This window comes from Sorex araneus, chromosome X (genome assembly GCF_027595985.1).
Source record: "Sorex araneus isolate mSorAra2 chromosome X, mSorAra2.pri, whole genome shotgun sequence".
Lineage (NCBI taxonomy): Eukaryota > Metazoa > Chordata > Mammalia > Eulipotyphla > Soricidae > Sorex > Sorex araneus.
The window spans coordinates 156195144-156211797 of NC_073313.1; the positions used below are offsets into that span (position 1 = coordinate 156195144).

At 43.3% G+C, this 16654-nt stretch overlaps 1 protein-coding gene across 1 annotated transcript in view; it reads left to right on the forward strand.

Moving 5' to 3' along the window:
- The window catches only part of RNF169 (ring finger protein 169), an 84776-nt gene that overhangs the window by 58219 nt on the left and 9903 nt on the right, over positions 1–16654 (forward strand). The window contains exon 4 of the mRNA XM_055121975.1: positions 1338–1456. Within this exon, the coding sequence (XP_054977950.1) occupies positions 1338–1456 (119 nt within the window). The remainder of the gene's footprint in view (positions 1–1337; positions 1457–16654) is intronic.

A 16654-nucleotide genomic window follows, 5' to 3' on the forward strand; every position in this document is an offset into this window, starting at 1 on the left:
GTCTGTGTGCCCATCAGCAGATACTGGAGAACAACAGCACTTAAGGAACGCAGGGTACTCTGGGCTATAAGATGCTTTCCATGCTTCTGTCCGATACTCTCAATTTGACAGTCATTTAATTATTGCTCAATTGATAGTCATTAGACTATTAGATATTGACCTCTTGCTCTCACAGAGTTTATTGTCTGAGACAGAAGATATATCCCCCCACCCCACCCCCGCAAGAGTTATAATTGGCATAATTAACTGCTAACCATGAAAGAAAACCTTGTTCAGTCTTGAGGCAAATCTTCACTGAATGTTGTATGTGAAAGATACCTGGACAGGAAATTTGAAGCATAAGTTGAAAAAACTCATAAAAGAGACTCGAATATATGTCAACTACATGGAAAAACTGGCTAAGGATATTTGAAAGCCCTTGCCGAAAAAGTGGCATTAAAGACGACTCTGAAAGTGCTGTGAGTGTTGTATAGGTGGGGAATGCGGAAGGGGAATTTCAGTCAAAGGGAAAAGCCTGTCCAAAGAATGAGTGCTTCCAGAGACAGTGATGGTGCATGTGTAGAATAGAAGTAGTTGGCTTGTGCTAAAGCGCAGAGTTTCCTACATGAGAACTATGGCAGAAGTGCTGTGAAAGAGGACTGGGTCCAGTTACTGAAGGTTGTTGTCTCATGCTGACTGTTTCCATTTTTACCCTGAAGTCATCAGCGCTTTAGCAGGAGAGTGATAGGATTTTTTCTGTGTACTTGATAATATGGCTGGGGTGGGAGGGAAGAAAGGTTGGAAAAAGCAAGGCCCTTATATAGATTTGTACAGTAGTGCAGCCAGAAGACCATGAGAATCGAAGGAGAGGTAATGGAGGTGAGTATAGGTGGGATGAGAGATTTTGAGAGTAGCATGGAGACAATTTGGAGATAGGCAATCTTGATTTAAGTTCTAGTTTTATCTACCTATGAGCTCTACAGTGCTATACAGATGAGCCCCATTGCGCTGCAGTTGGCCATCTGTAAGAGAGTTGGTGGAAGGGCATGTGAAATACAACGCGTAGAAGAGTTAGGGTGGTCAAAGCCAGCCTGTGGCTTCAGGATGGCTCTCAAGGAAGGAAAGAGCCCCATATGGCACTCAGGTCTCCTGCTGGGTTGATAGTGGGGCTCGGAGAAGGAGCATATAGAGAGTCTGAGACCAGTAGGGGGTATCTAGGATGGGGTCTGCGGCAGGGAGCTGGAGGAAACAGAGGAGCCAGAGAGAAGTGGTGTGTTAACAGATCTGCAGCGTTGGCCAGGGAGGCGACTCCATGGGAACCCCAAATGGACGCTATTGTCTCGCTTGTCTCCTGCCAGTGTCCTGCGCGTCTCTCAGATTCAGAGAACGAAGAACCTTCCCGAGGCAAGATGACACAGACACATCGCTCTGCGTTTGTTTCCAAGAACAACTCCTACTCCTTAGCTTTCCTGGCAGGGTAAGAGACTGATACGACATTCAGTCAGGATTCTTTCATTTGGGGTGTGAGACCACAGGGACTGGGGTGCAAGAGTACTTGTTTCAGCTACTTGGGGGAGTAGCAGTGGGGGAAAGTGGTGCAAGTGGGCTTCCAAATACAGATTACAGCTGTATTACAGCTTCCAAATACAAATACAGATTTGAATTATTATTTTTTTATTTAATTGGGGGGGGAGTGGGGAGTTTGGGGTCTTACCCGCTGTGCTTGGTGGTTACTTGTGGGGGTGTTTCTAGGAGGACTATGTGATATTAGTGATAAAACCTCGGGCTTTCCATGCAGAGTCTGCCCTTCCGCGCTCTGAGCCCTGACCTGCATTCCTTTTTTGGCGGGGAAGAGGGTTGGAGCTACCTTGGCAGAGGTCAGGGCTACACCTGGCTGTGTGTTCAAGAGTAACCTCTCAGGGTGCTCATATGCAAAGCCAGGAAGAAGACTTTGACAGCCACAGGCAAGACAAACGTCTTCTCTCCTGTACTGTGTGTCAGGACTGCCCCAACCCCCAATTCTTAAAGAAAAGTAAAAGTTTAGAAGATGAAATCAAAAAGAACCCCCCCCCCCCAGGCCAGAGCAATAGTATAGTGGGTAGCGTGCTTGCCTCTTATGCTTTGAACCCAGGTTTGATGCCCAGAATCCCCTAACATCGCCTAGAGTACTTCCTGAGTACAGAACCAGGAGTAACCCCTGAGCATCACCAGGTGTAACCCCAAAAACAAAACAAAATGAAATATACAAAAAATAAAAAACATGGAGATCCAAATATGAGGCCAGCAACTTATTGCCCCAGTTAGAGTAGATATTTAGCAGGTGAATTACTTATGAGAAATTCTAATCTCCACTCTTATTTATTCTTTCAAAGGGGACAGCATTCATTAGTATATTAAGCTCATTATTTAGAAATGGCTAGCAAGAAACTTAAGAAAATTCTTCTTTCGGGGCAAAAGAGAAAGCCTTTATGGAGGAGTGTGCATTTGATTATGTGTGGCTCTGTAATATTTGTTGTAAGATAGCATCTTTCTGCTCCTCAGCTCACTTCTTTTTTGGGGGGTTTGTTTTGTTTTTTGGGCCACACCCAGTGATGGCCAAGGTGTGGCTTTACACTCAGGCCTTACTCTGGTGGTGGTCCAGGGACAATATGGGATGCTGGGAGTCGGACCCAGTTGGCTGCATGCAAGGTAAACATTCTACCCACTCTACTATCGATCCAGTCCCTCCTCTACTCATTTTTGCTTTATCCTTTATCATTGAGCCACAATGAGACTAATTTATTGGAAAATAGTAACATCTTACTGTTAAGACATGTTTGTGATCAGTATTACACTTTTCTGGACTTCAGATTCTTTTCTTCCAACGTTCACTTGTGGTCTGGGTTTCAACTATTAGTAGAGTTACTGAAACAATTGAATTTACTTGCTGAATTTTTATAGGAAATTGTTAATGTCATGGAAACCTTAATTGGGGAAATCTGCTACGTACTGCTGTATATTGCATCCCTTAGTCTCTTTTTTGCTTAGCTAAGCATATATTGTTTTTCTTCCTGCAGCCGATTCCCTGTCGCCTTTGAACCAGTCAGGCCTGGACAGGTTAGGCCGTTGCCTTCACCTATGTCCCATGGAGTCAGTCACAAAGAATGAGACAAACACAGTGACTGTCCAAGCAGCAGAGTTGCCAGTTCTGTCTGGCCTTTTCATTTAGCCGGGAATTACCTTCTCCTGGTTCTCATCATGAGGACCATCCTGTACCATATGCCTCAGGAACAAAGGCTAGGTGGGATATTCACCTGGCGGTGGCCATGGGGTAAGAAACAATCAGCAGGTCCCTTACTGCACAGCTGTGCCCTAGCAAGATGGTTCCTGCTTGTTTGCAGCCACCTTCAATCTGTCTAAACTTGTCTTACCCTGGGGACTGTCCACACCTTGTTTTTTATTAGTGGGATGGCTTTCCCTATCTTCCAAATACTATTTAGGAAAACACTATGAGCTTGTTAGTGCCAACAATGAGCTGTAGCATATATATGCACACACATATATATATGCTGTATATATATATGTACACACATATATGTATATATGTTAAAACAATAATTAGTAAAGTGATTTTTATACAACAGTGTGACTGTAAACCTAAAATAGTAAAATTTTTAAAATATTTTTTCCATAATAAAAATTAGCACTGTTCATAGTTTGGAATATCTTGTTATTTTTGTTTTATGTAGTGCTGGGGATAGAGAGTCTTAGGGTATTTTAAATGGATTTTTTCCCTTATTTGTTAAACAACAACAAAAGTGTAGCTTTTCCCTATTTCTTTTCCTAAAGAGAATTCATATGTGAGCAATTAAAAAGGTTTTACAACTATAATTAAATAAAAGAAGTTTGGCATTTGTTTTACTTTTTTACTGTATAAACAGTTCTTTCTTAAGCCCCAGAGCAAAGAGTTAAAGATGTATAGGCCTGTTTTGGAAGGAATCCATCAGTAGATTCTGGTTTTGAGTCTTGTCAGTAACTCAGTCCATTTCATTGGGAAAATTCAGAGCAAAATGGACTTGCCGTGCTAGTTAAGTACTAGAAGCCTTTTTAAATGTAACTTTTTAAAAAAGTAATAGTTGCTAACCATAGGCCATTTCTGAGTTTTTAACATAAGGTCATTTTAAAGCTTTTCACTAATAGTTAATTAAAGCTTTCACTTGCACCAAATAAGTGAGGGCTTTACTGAATGTCTTCTTAAAATTCTTCTAAATAGAATTTCTAGAAATGACTGAAAGCAGTTTTAAAGGCTTCTTGAGGAAATGAGACAAGCACGTAAAAATAAAGGGGTGGAGGCAGTTAGAATGTTGAGTTAAAATCTGAGAAGTTAAACTTTATTGTGGTAATTCATCAAATAATAGGCATGAGGAATGCAAGCGCTTGAAGCAAGGAGGTTGTCACTCAGATGTGTATCTGCTCTTGTTCTGATTAGGTGGGGCCAAAGGGAAGAGGGAGTAGAAGCAAATCAGGTGTATGAGCCTGATTATCAAGAGGACAGATCTTGTTCAAAGTAGTGGAAGATGGTTTGGGGAAAAAGATAGCTTGAGGAAAAGTTAGGTGGAACTGTCAGGAGAATGGCAGGCTTAAGAGGGGTAAGTAATACATCCGCCTTTTTAAGGCAGCAGTATCCTGGTGTTTTTCAGGGAGGCCCCCAGAGTGGTGGGAAGATGCATCAAGGGAACTAGTCTTTGCTCAGTGCTTCCTACCATGTCGAGGACTTCACCTATCTCATTTTATTTAATGCTCGCAGTAAGCCTGCAAGATTTGTCAGATTATACCCATTTTATAGCTGAGAAAAATGGAATTCAAAGAGGTCAAGCATTTCACTCACTCAGTCGCCTCCAACGAGAGGGTGGAATCAGAACTACTCTCTCAGCTCCAGACCTTTGTTCTTCCTATCCAGGCCTTGTCACCACCCTGGGATGAAAGGTCCTGTGCTTGGATCTTAAAAAGGTCTCCGCTTGCTGTGGAGATTGCCTCCTTTTATTTAATAATTTATACTCTGCCTTGCCCCAAAAAGATGTAAAGTTGTTATGGAGATTATAGAAGAAGGCTGGCCAGCGTCAATGCTTACTGGACAGGGGCTTGAATCTTCCTGTGTCATGCCCCTACTGACATCTGTGGAGCCAGCATGCCTGTACATCAACAAAGGAATTCTAGTGGATGTTCAGAAGTGACAACGAGGTAGAGGTAGAAGGGAAGTCAGTAGTTGCTTAGAGCTGGAGGAGAAAGATTCTGGAGTGATCGCCAAAGTCTACGAGGCTTCTCTCTGGAGGTTATGGAAGTGTTCTAACATTGATTGTACTGAGCCTTATTAAGGTGAATATATTAGAACCTATTAAATTACAGCTATTAAAAAGGAATAACAGTGTACACAGGCAGATGACCCAGATCATAAATATGGAGGGGTAGGATTTTAACAAAATCTCACTCATCTTGAGGATGCATGGAGAGCCAGAACTAAAGAAGCTGCTTGTTTCATTTCAAGGTGGAGGGCAGGGAGAGGGGTCTTTTAGCCTAGGTATTGAGAGGAAGAGGACTTCTCCAGCATTGGCTTCCTGGTGTGAGGGGCTTAGCTGTGCTATATCAGGAGGGTTGGCTTAAAAATCTTAGGAGGTGAGGGACAACGTGATGAGCGCACTGTTGAGAACATGAGCAGTATTGTGCTTTATATTGTGAGTTGCCATCGAAAACCCTCAGAGCAGAGTTTCATAAGCATTCAGTCTTCTCGTTTTCCAGCTGCGTGTTGATACTGGCTGCTCCTTATTTTCTTTGTTTTTAAGTCAGGCTGGTTGTGGTTGTGGATATTTTTAGCCAACTAGACATCCCAGAAACCATCTGGTTTTCTTGGCAGTGGAAATTTTCAGCCAGTTTCTTTTTAGATAATACTGCTTTCTCTTGTTTATGCCTTTATTATATGTTTGGAAGAGAGATCTTCCCTAGGCATTCTGGGTCTGATCTGTGTCAAAATAGAGTTAATGTGAGATCAGCTGTGTTCAAAAGAGCATTAAATACAGTTTTAAATCTTGGTATTGGCTCGGTCACCCTGGAGAGAGCACCTTGCTCATATTTTATACATTGAAGACAATTGTCCATACATCATAGGATTTCGTTGTCAATTCAATGAGATACAATATATTTGAAACACTTAGCACGGTGTTGGTCTTCTAGTTTTTCTGCCAAATGCTAAATAATAGATTCCTGCTTAAGGCTGAAATTTTCTTTCTGCCTTTAAGGAAGACAGAGGCATTCCTATATATTTCAGGGTAGGGATTTGGACCACACTCAACAGTATCTGGGCTCACTCCTAGCTCTATGCTCATGGATCATTCCTGGTGATGCTAAGAGGTCCGTAAGAGGTGCCAAGGATTGAAATGGGACCAGGTGAGAGCAAGACAAGTGCTTTAAGCCCTGCACATGTCTTCTGCCCCGCCTGTATATTTATATGAGGGAAATTGAATATATTCACTGTATTTCAGGCACTGTGTTAGTTGGGGCATATAGAGATGGATGTGTGCAGGAGTTGTGTTCCCTGGTTCTTTACTGAACCTATTATTTGAACCATTTCACCCCAAAGAACACTGTCATCCTCACTGTTCTCAACCCTTCTCAGCATTTTGAAGCCTCTTATCCTAACACAATGGTATAATAATAGTAATAACTTACTGAAGATGAGCTGTAAGCAGAGAGGCCATGTTATAATTGTTAACTTACCTGAAAACAGTTAATTACTTTCTCCTGTGTTGAAAGATTCATCACTACCAAACTAGTAAGTAGGACATTGGGAGAAATTGATGTGCTAAGGATTTCTTTCTTTCTTTCTTTTTTTTTTGCATCACACACAGCAGTGCACAGGGTACTCCTGGCTTTGCACTCAGGAATTACTCCTGGTGGTGCTTGAGGGACTATATGGATTGCTGGGAATTGAACCCAGGTCGGCCACGTCAAGGCAAACATCCTACCTGCTGTAGTATCATTCCAACCCTGTGTGCTAAGGTTTTCTGAGCCTTTCTGTAATCCTTGTAAAAAAAATTGCTCACTTCTAGAAAAAAATAATAACAGTAACTTATGCATATTATGTCATGTTTTTGTGATATTTTTATATTAATGGTTTTTGTGACAACTTCCTAGTGTTACAATAGTAACTTAAGAGATTATAGTTACACAGGAATTGAGTTTTTGAGTGCTATTCATTGAAATTGAGCTGGTATTTGAAATTCATCACAAATAAATAAAGATGCTTATTGTAATTCTGAAGTTCAGTCACCAGGGAAATAAATGTGTATAGTAAAAAAAATAAGACAGGCTGGGTAAAAATCATACTGTATGGTAATTGCATATAGGTTCTAAAGAAAAGAACCTGCAGAGAAATCTATGCAGTATATAATTTGTTCATATTAGCCTGTGTTTGAGGAAAGAAGTTTTGATATATCACTTAAATCTTTTATTTGTCAGTTGAAATTCTTCCAAATTCAGAACTGTTGGAAAACCAGGGCATGTGCAGGGAAAAAGTAAAGCTCCCACAGCTTTTGTAGGAAATAATTTCAAAATACTTAAATAGCTCAGTTTACATGAGTGCCCCCAGCAGAGTCTCGTCTTAACTGGAGCCCCTAGGAGGGAGCAGGTTGAGTTTCCCTCCCCGCCCCAAGCAGAGCCCGGCAGCCGAAGACCTCTGGAGCCCAGCCACAGCCATGCTCAAGGCCCCTCTCCACACATTTGGACGAGCCTCACACATGAAGGAACTGGCAGAAGTACCCAGGTGTGCGGGACCCGGGGCTGAGATCTCCAAGGCTGCTTGGATTGGGACTGGGCCTCTTCCCAGAAACTGCCCCTGGCGCCATGTAATCCCATCAATGGCCAACATCCAGAGACTATAAAACCAAGTTCCCGGAAGCGCAGCCACTTTGTGTCCATGCAACATTTTAAAGCTTAGTTCTCCCTCTCAGAGAACCTGGCAAGCTACTGAGAGTTTCCTGCCCTCATGGGAGAGCCTGGCAAGTTCCCTGTGGTGTATTTATATGCCAAAACCAGTAACAATGCTGAGTCTCATTCCCCTGACCCTGAAAGAGCCTCCAGTGGGGCACCGTTTTGCAGGACGAATAAAGAGAGGCTTCTGAAATCTCAGGGCTAGGACGAATAGAGACGTTACTGAAACCACTCGAGAAAATCGACTATCAACGGGATAATGATGATGATGCTGATGACGATGATGATGATGATGATGATGCTGAGTCTCATTCCCCTGACCCTGAAAGAGCCTCCAATGGGGCACCGTTTTGAAGGACGAGTAAAGAGAGGCTTCTGAAATCTCAGGGCTAGGACGAATGGAGACGTTACTGAGACCACTCGAGAAAATCGACTATCAACGGGATAATGATGATGATGATGATGACGATGATGATGATGATGACGATGATGATGATGATGACGACGACGACGACTTGAGTGTAGTTAAGAATTAAACTTGTTGACCTTAACATAACTGTTACACCTAAAATAAACTTTTGTGATATTTTGTAGTCAAAAAAAAGAAGAAATCAGATGGAGTAAAATTGTTATACATGAAAATGTGTAAAGCAAAAGAAGGCAGTGATGGATAAACAGGAAAGTAAAGTATAGGATGTATAGAAAACAAATAGTAAAATAACAGAAGATCACCCTTAAGTATAAGTAAACTAAACTCAAAGGGACTGGTGGAATGAATTTTAAAATAGGATGCAAGGGACTGGAGAGAAAGTGCAGGGGTTACGGCACTTGCTTTGCGTGCAGCTGATCCGACTTGATTCCTGGTACTGCGTGTTGACGGACCCCCAGGCACTGCCAAGAGAAAGTGATCCCTGAGCACAGAGCCAGGGGTTAGCCTGGAGTGCTGCTATGTGTGTCCCCCAAACCAAAATAAATAAATAAAATATGATTCAAATATATTCTGAACTCACCTTGGATCAAATACATAAGAAAGTTGAAAGTGAAAGGTTAGAAAAAGATGTTTTATGCAAACAGTGACCAAAAAAAAGAGAACTACAAGTAGCTATACTTTACTTGTATTGAACAACATAGACTCGGAGACAGTAATTGTTACAGGAGGCAGGGAGAGACATTGTATGAGGATAAAAGGGTCAGTTCATTCTTAAAAAGGCACTGAGCTTTGGGGTCAAGGGCTTCAGCTGTGGTTTCCCATGCAGAGCAAGTGTCAGAGTGTGAGTGGGTGCCCTGAGTCCCTGATTCTGCAGGCATTGCAGAAGAGACTCGTTTCTCTCCTCTCTTCCTCGCAGTATTGGACCCACTACCAAAGGGAAGGAAGAGGCTGTGGTGATGGTGGCTAGAACTCTCAGAGGACATTACCGGGGTGCACATCCTCCAATGTGACAGTTTCCATTAATAAGTATGGTGGAGGCAGGGGAGACAGCCCAAAGCCTGCTGTGTGTACTTTGCATGCTGCAGTCCTGGGTTTTAGCCCTCGCACTGCATGGCCTCCTAAGCAGCAGAGTAACCCTCATGCACCGTGCTGGGAATCCCTCCTCATCACTGCCAGCTATGTCCCCAGACTTCCTCCCCTGCGAAAGAAAAATATCCTAGGAACCAATGGTGTGGTGCCGCTGGTGGCAGAGTGCAAGCTGGCAGATGGCTTCTGAGCACATGTAGAATACTGGCAAGAATCTGCAGGCCAAGGAGAAACCATAGACTTGAGCATTAGCACAAGCGTGGACAGACCTGAAAAAGCGAAGAGGCTCCGTTAGTGTGTTGAAGGATCAAGAGACGGCATGCAAGCTTAAGAATTCTTCCCCAAGAGGCCGCAAGGAGCAAAGAGCACGGCCTCTGTATAGAAGGTCTGGGAGGATCTATGAGTACCTCCCAACGTTGAAAGGAAGTGTTTTTCTACCAAAAGGCAGTAAACTTTTCTTTTCTTTTCTTTTCTTTTTTTTTTTTTTTTGCTTTTTGGGTCACACCCAGCAATGCACAGGGGTTACTCCTGGCTCTGCACTCAGGAATTACTCCTGGCTGTGCTCAGGGGACCATATGGGATGCTGGGAATTGAACCCAGGTCGGCCTCGTGCAAGGCAAATGCCCTACCCACTGTGCTATCGCTCCAGGCCCAAAGCAGTAAACTTTTGTATCACTTGTCATCCCATTGTTCATCAGTTTGCTCGAGCAGGCGCCAGTAACATCTCCATTTGTCCCTGTCACGTGCTAGTGTAGCCCAATGGCATCTGCTCGCTCCAGGAACACGAAGAGCCTCGAACTGTTCATTCAGGGTTTTGACAAAGAAGTCTTACCATCTCGTAGGTGGGCGGCCATGCAGTCTTTTGACGTCCCGTGGAATCCAGTCAGTAACAGCTCTAGTCCAGTGGTCGTCTCTAAATCGTGTTACGTGTCCAGCCCATCTGATTTTTGATGCCTTGGCAAACGAGACAGCGTCCCTGATTCTTGATCGTCGGTGGAGGTCGGAACTCCGGATTCCTTCTCTCACTTGAGTGATATGTGATACTCCAAGCATAGCTCTTTCGATTCCTCTTTGGGATACCCTGATAGCATTCTCATCCTGTTTTCGTAGGGCCCAGGTAGAACGGTGGAGTCGAAAAGATGTGAGCCGGAGGTTCTTCATCCTCTTAACCACTTCTTTGACACTCTTGAATGCATTCCACGATGCTCTCTTTCTCCTGCACAGTTCTGGCGCCAAGTCTTTTTCATGTTGAGTTCTCAACCCAGGTACACATAGCTGCTGCATTCAGAGATGTTCGTTCCATTTAGAGCAAATGGAACGTCAGGGACTAGTTCGTTTTCCATGAACATTGTTTTGGTGAGATTCAGCTGCAGTCCAACCTTTCCACACTCGTGGTCGAAGTCGGCCAACATTTGTGTTGTCGGCTAATATTTGGTGGTGTCATCAGCAAAGCGGAGGTGGTGTAGTTGCCAACCGTCTGTCTTCACTCCCATTACTTCCCATTCCAGTCATCGCATGACTTTCTCGAGGGTGGCACTGAAGAGTTTCGGTGAAATTGTATCACCCTGCCGAACCCCTCTCTTTATATCAATGATCACTTCCTTATAGAATAGTGAGATCCTGGTGGTGAATCCGTAATACAGCTTGTGGAGGATCTTGATGTACTACCAAAAGGCACTAAACTTAAGTGTCTTAGAAACTAGATTTTCACATATAGTGGGATGAGCTTTCATATACATCTCCATCATATCAGGTTTTGCACTGTTTGGAAATTGTCTCTTAGAAGCATTTTTATCTTCTTCCATTGTGTAACATGTCTGCAATATCCTGACCCATGAGTGCTTCTGATGTATTTCTGCTTGGAGTTCTTTACTTTCTTAAGCATGGGGAATTATTTGATACTGTGAGGGATAGATAAGCTTTCGTCCTTAATTCCCTAAAACTTTTGCCCCCCTCACCCCCACCCCCCGGCCACCCCCCCCCTCACATACACGTTATTTCTAGCAGTAGCTCTGAGATGAGGTCTTGGGATAGTGGGATTAAGTAAAGGACATCCCATCCCCCCAAAGCTGAATTACTCTTCTTCAGTAACATGGATCATCATTCCCACAGTAGGCCTGCATGATGTGGGGCAATTCACATGTTTATTAAGTCATGAAACTAGAAATGACATCAAGTATTCTTAAGATCACAAGGCCATGAAGGTATAAGTTAACTTTAAAAAGAAAGCCAAGGGAGTTTGTCTTACATGCAACCAACTTGGGTTGGATCCCTGGCATCCCATATGATCCCCTGAGTACCACCAGGATTGACTCCTGAGTGCAGAGCCAGGACTTACCCTTGAGCATCACCAGGTGTGACCCAAAAAGAAAAAAAAGAGAAAGGGAAAGGAATGCTTTAACATTTGAAAACTGAACAATATACTATTGGGCCGAACAAAAATATTAATTTTTTAAATCACACCTGTGATCATTGTAACAATAAGATAAGGTGCAGGAATGGCACACAAAACAATGCTTGGCATCATTTATCATCATCATCATCATCCTGTTGATTTTCTCGAGCGGTCTCAGTAACATCTCCATTCGTCCTAGCCCTGAAATTTTAGCAGCCTCTCTCTACTCATCCTTCCCAATAGTGCAGTGTTGGAGGCTCTTTCAGGGTCAGGGGAATGAGACCCATCATTGTTACTGGTTTTGGCATATGAATATACCACAAGGAGCTTGCCGTCTCTCCCATGCCATTTATCATCAGGGAGCTGCAAATTAGAATCACAGTGATCCTCACACCTACTAGAATGACTGTCATCAAGAAGATACAAGCTGGGGCTAGAGCGATAGCACAGCGGGTAGGGCGTTTGTCTTGCATGCGGCCAACCCAGGTTCGATTCCCAGCACCCCATATGGTCCCCTGAGCACCGCCAGGGGTAATTCCTGAGTGCAGAGCCAGGAGTAACCCCTGTGCATCACCAGGTGTGACCCAAAAAGCAAAAAAAAAAAAAAAAAAAAAGAAGATACAAGCTAACATGTTGGTGAGGATATGGAGGAAAGGGAACCCTTTTGCCATTGGTGGAAATGTCAACTGGTGCATCTGCTATGGAAGACGGGACAAAGATTTCTGGAAACAATAGAAAACAGAGGAGTCAGGATGGTGCCAGTGTCAGCTCTGGCTCAACAGCACAGAAACTCTCCATAATTTCACAGCAGTGAATGTGTCACTTCTTTAAAAGGGCACTTTTTGAGGCCAGCCTGGAACTGCTGTGGTGCCCCAGGTTTCCTTCATGAGTGACCAGCTTGGTTGGCTGGGCAGCCCAGAAACTTACCACGGGCAGGGTGCCCATTCTGGGCCCAGAAGCCAAGACTGAAAACCGCCAAAGTGCCCGTGGCTCAGCTGCCACCATTTCTTCCCTGGATCAGCCAGGGCTGCCCACAGCACATTATGGAGAAAATCCTCCTGAGCGCCAACTCTCTGGAGACCCAGGATGGAGGCATGTGCCCCCTGGTCAGGCTCTGCTGGACTGGTGGCACAGCCCGCCCAGAGTGCCCAGATTGCAAACCATAGCAGCCCTGGCCCCAGTCCTCGGCCCCGTGGGGACACTGCAGCTGGTCAGCCTGGACTCGTGGGGCGAGTGCATCAGCAGCCTGATGGTGCCTTCAGACTTCTGATGTCCCCAAATCACCACTGTCTGGACTCCAACAACTCAGGACCAAATTTCCTGAGAAATTAAACCACCAGGTTAGGTGTGTTGGAGCCATGCCCATAGCCACCTCCGGCTCGGCTAGTCAAGCTCATTTATCAGCCTTGCTTCAAAGGCCCATAAATAAACCTTGAAAGAGATCAAAAGTTGCAGTTAATACTGGACCCGTGCATGGCTGAACAGACTAGGGTAGATTGGAGAGGGGCGGGTTAGCCTGGTGCCTGCCCAAACAGCCCCAGCAGCCACTTGCTCCCACAGTCCAAAATTGCTGCCATGCCCCTCAAACCAAACTCCACCACCTTAGGACAGATATTACCAAGATATTAACCTGCTGAAAATTTAGGTATGCGGGCTTTGTGACTGAAATCAATCTCCAGACATTCTGTGTTGGGATAGGCTACCTCCCCCCACCTCCCTATACCTCTGGAAGCCTGGGCAATCACGTCCACATCCCAGACCTGCCTGCCACCCAGTTAAAAAAGCTACACCAGATATGCCTTCCTGATAAAAATACTGCATGTCCTGAACAAACACAATGACCTCTTAGTACCCGTATTGCAAACCATAATGCACAAAAGGAGAGATAGAAGGAAAAAGTTGCCTGCCATAAAGACAGGTGGTGAGGGATGGGGTGGGTGGAAGGGGGTTGGTAGGAGGGAAACTGGGGACATTGGTGGTGGGAAATATACACCAGTGGAGGAAAAGGTGTTGGAACATTATATGAATGAAACCAAATCATGAATAGCTTTGTGATGGTCTATTTCATGGTGATTCAATAAAAAAGGAAGGAAATAATAACAGAACTACTGTAGAATTCAGTGACCCCACATCTGGCTAAATTTTCAAAGGAAATGAAAGCAAGGTCTGAGTTATCTATACTCCGATGCTCACTGCAATATTATTCCAACTTCACTGTCCACCTATTGGTGAATGAATAAATAAAATGTGGTACGTATATGTATGTGCACACATACTCACAGTCATATATACTCAATATATTTGGCTGTAAGAGAAGGAAAACCTACAACATCAATGGTCATTGAGATCATTATTGTAAGTGAAGTAAAGAAATACAATGATGCTGCTTACATGTAGAATTTTTAAAAAATGAACTACAAAACCAGAGAGAGAGGAATGTTTGGTCCGAGGAGGTAGGAAAAAGACAGAGATGTTAGTCATAGGGCACAGAGTTCTTTGATTATAAGATTACCACATGAATGATCCAAAAAAATATAATTAGGATTCCATTTCCAGAAGCCTCAATAACAAATGGAATTGTTATGAATAAATTTAGTCAAAGAGCTTTGCTACTTCTATGCTGAAAGTAATGAAGACATTGTTCGAAGAAATTTAAGAAGTAAATAATACCTGTGTGCATGAATTTGGGGACTTAAAGTTAAGATGGTGAGATTCCCCAGTTTGTTTTCAAGATTCATTGCCTATTTAAGTTCCAACCTCCGCTTTTGCAGAAATGAACAGACCCATACTAAAATTCATATGTGAAATTGCAAAAGTATAAAATAGCTTAAACAGTCCTTTAAAAAAGAGCAAAAATAAAGGATTCACACGTTTTAATTTCCAAGCATACTGCAGAACAACAGCAATCAAATGAGTATGATAAGAAAATAGGGGTTGGCAAGAATAGTAGAAATAAGTACTAGGAGGTTGACTCCATGGCTTGGAGGCTGGTCTCTCATTCTGGGCAACTCAGAGAAGGGAACACCAAGTAAAATGTGGTCAGAGGTCATGCGGGGGAGGGGTGACGCATGCCGAATATAGACTAGAGACTGAACACAATGGCCGCTCAACACCTTTATTGCAAACCACAACACCTAATCAGAGAGAGAGAACGAAAGGGAATACCCTGCCACAGTGGCAGTTTGGGGTGGGGGGAGACGGGACTGGGGAGGGTGGGAGGGACGCTGGGTTTATTTGTCGTGGAGAATGGGCACTGGTGAAGGGATGGGTTCTCGAACTTTGTATGGGGGAAACATGAGCACAAAAATGTATAAATCTGTAACTGTACCCTCACGGTGATTCACTAATTAAAAATAAAAAAAATTGGGGGCTGGAGGGATAGCACAGCGGGTAGGGTGTTTGCTTAGCATGCGGCTGACCCGGGTTCGATTCCCAGCATCCCATGTGGTCCCTGAGCACTGCCAGGAGTAATTCCTGAGTGCATGAGCCAGGAGTAACCCCTGTGCATTGCCAGGTGTGACCCAAAAAAAAAAAAAAAGCAAATAAATAAATAAATAAATAAAAATTAAAAAATTAAAAAAGAAAAAAAAAGAAAATAGGGGTTGGTATATTGATCAGTGGAATAGGATGGAGAGTCCCCCTGATAATGCATACATCTAAAATTGCATTATTCCAGATAAATGCATACATCTAAAGTTAATTGATTTATTTTATTTGCTTTTTGGATCAGCCACGTGCAAAGCAAACACCCTACCCACTACCCGCTGTGCTATTGCTCCAGCCCCAAGTTAATTGATTTTTAATCAGAGGGCTGAGGCCTTAGAGTAAGGATAGTCTCTTCACTCGGTGTTAGAATAACTAGATAACATGCACATGACTAAACTTGGACCCTATTGTTTTATATAAAGTGATTTGAATCCGCTAACTGGAGCTGAAACTGTATGAGTCTTAGAAGAAAATACTTTGGAAGTTGAGATGAGCAATCATTACTCTCTCTCACAGCACTTGTTTCATGATGTGGTGGATTTCAGTGACTGAGGATTCTTGTGGGTCAAGATGATCTTTTTATCACTGTCTCTCTTCTTTGCACAAATGGATGTATAGTACAGTCTGCTAACCAGGTGAAAAGACAGTTTCAGCTACACCCAGGATTACCAAAAAGATTTTTGACAATCAGAAAGTACTTTGATGTGTGCTCATGTGCTGCAAATATGAGTTTCCTTCCTGGGCCTTTTTCTTTCACCAAAATACTGAAGAGATTGTTCCCAGGTAATTGTCATTTCTCTAGCTGATAGCTTGGGGATATAGCCAGCAGCTTGATACTAAATGGATACATGGATTTTTAAAAAATTATCTTCATTCTTTGTGGGTGTAGCGGAGAGTCAGCCACACTTGGTGTTGCTCAGGGCATCCTTCTGGTTCTGGGCTCTGGGGTCACCTCTGGCAATGTTTGGGAGACTGTGTGGTGCCAGGGATGGAACCAGGGTCAGCCATGTGCAAGGCAAGCTCTTTAACCTCTGTACTATTTGTCCAGCTCTGCATTATGTTTATTCTTAATTAGGGAAGTTTGGGCTTTTAAAATGCAGGTCCAGCCTCAGCTTGAGTATCAATACTGATGTGAAATTTAGTGCTCCTGAAGAAGCAATCAGTGAGATAATCTGACTACTAATAATTATGAAATTTTTTCTTTCTGTTGATCAGAAACCTTTTCCTCTAAGTGACTACTTATTTCTGCAGTGGAATTATGTCAGATATGTCTTTTACATAGTCTTACAGATCTATGTCCATTTCTCCTAACTTAT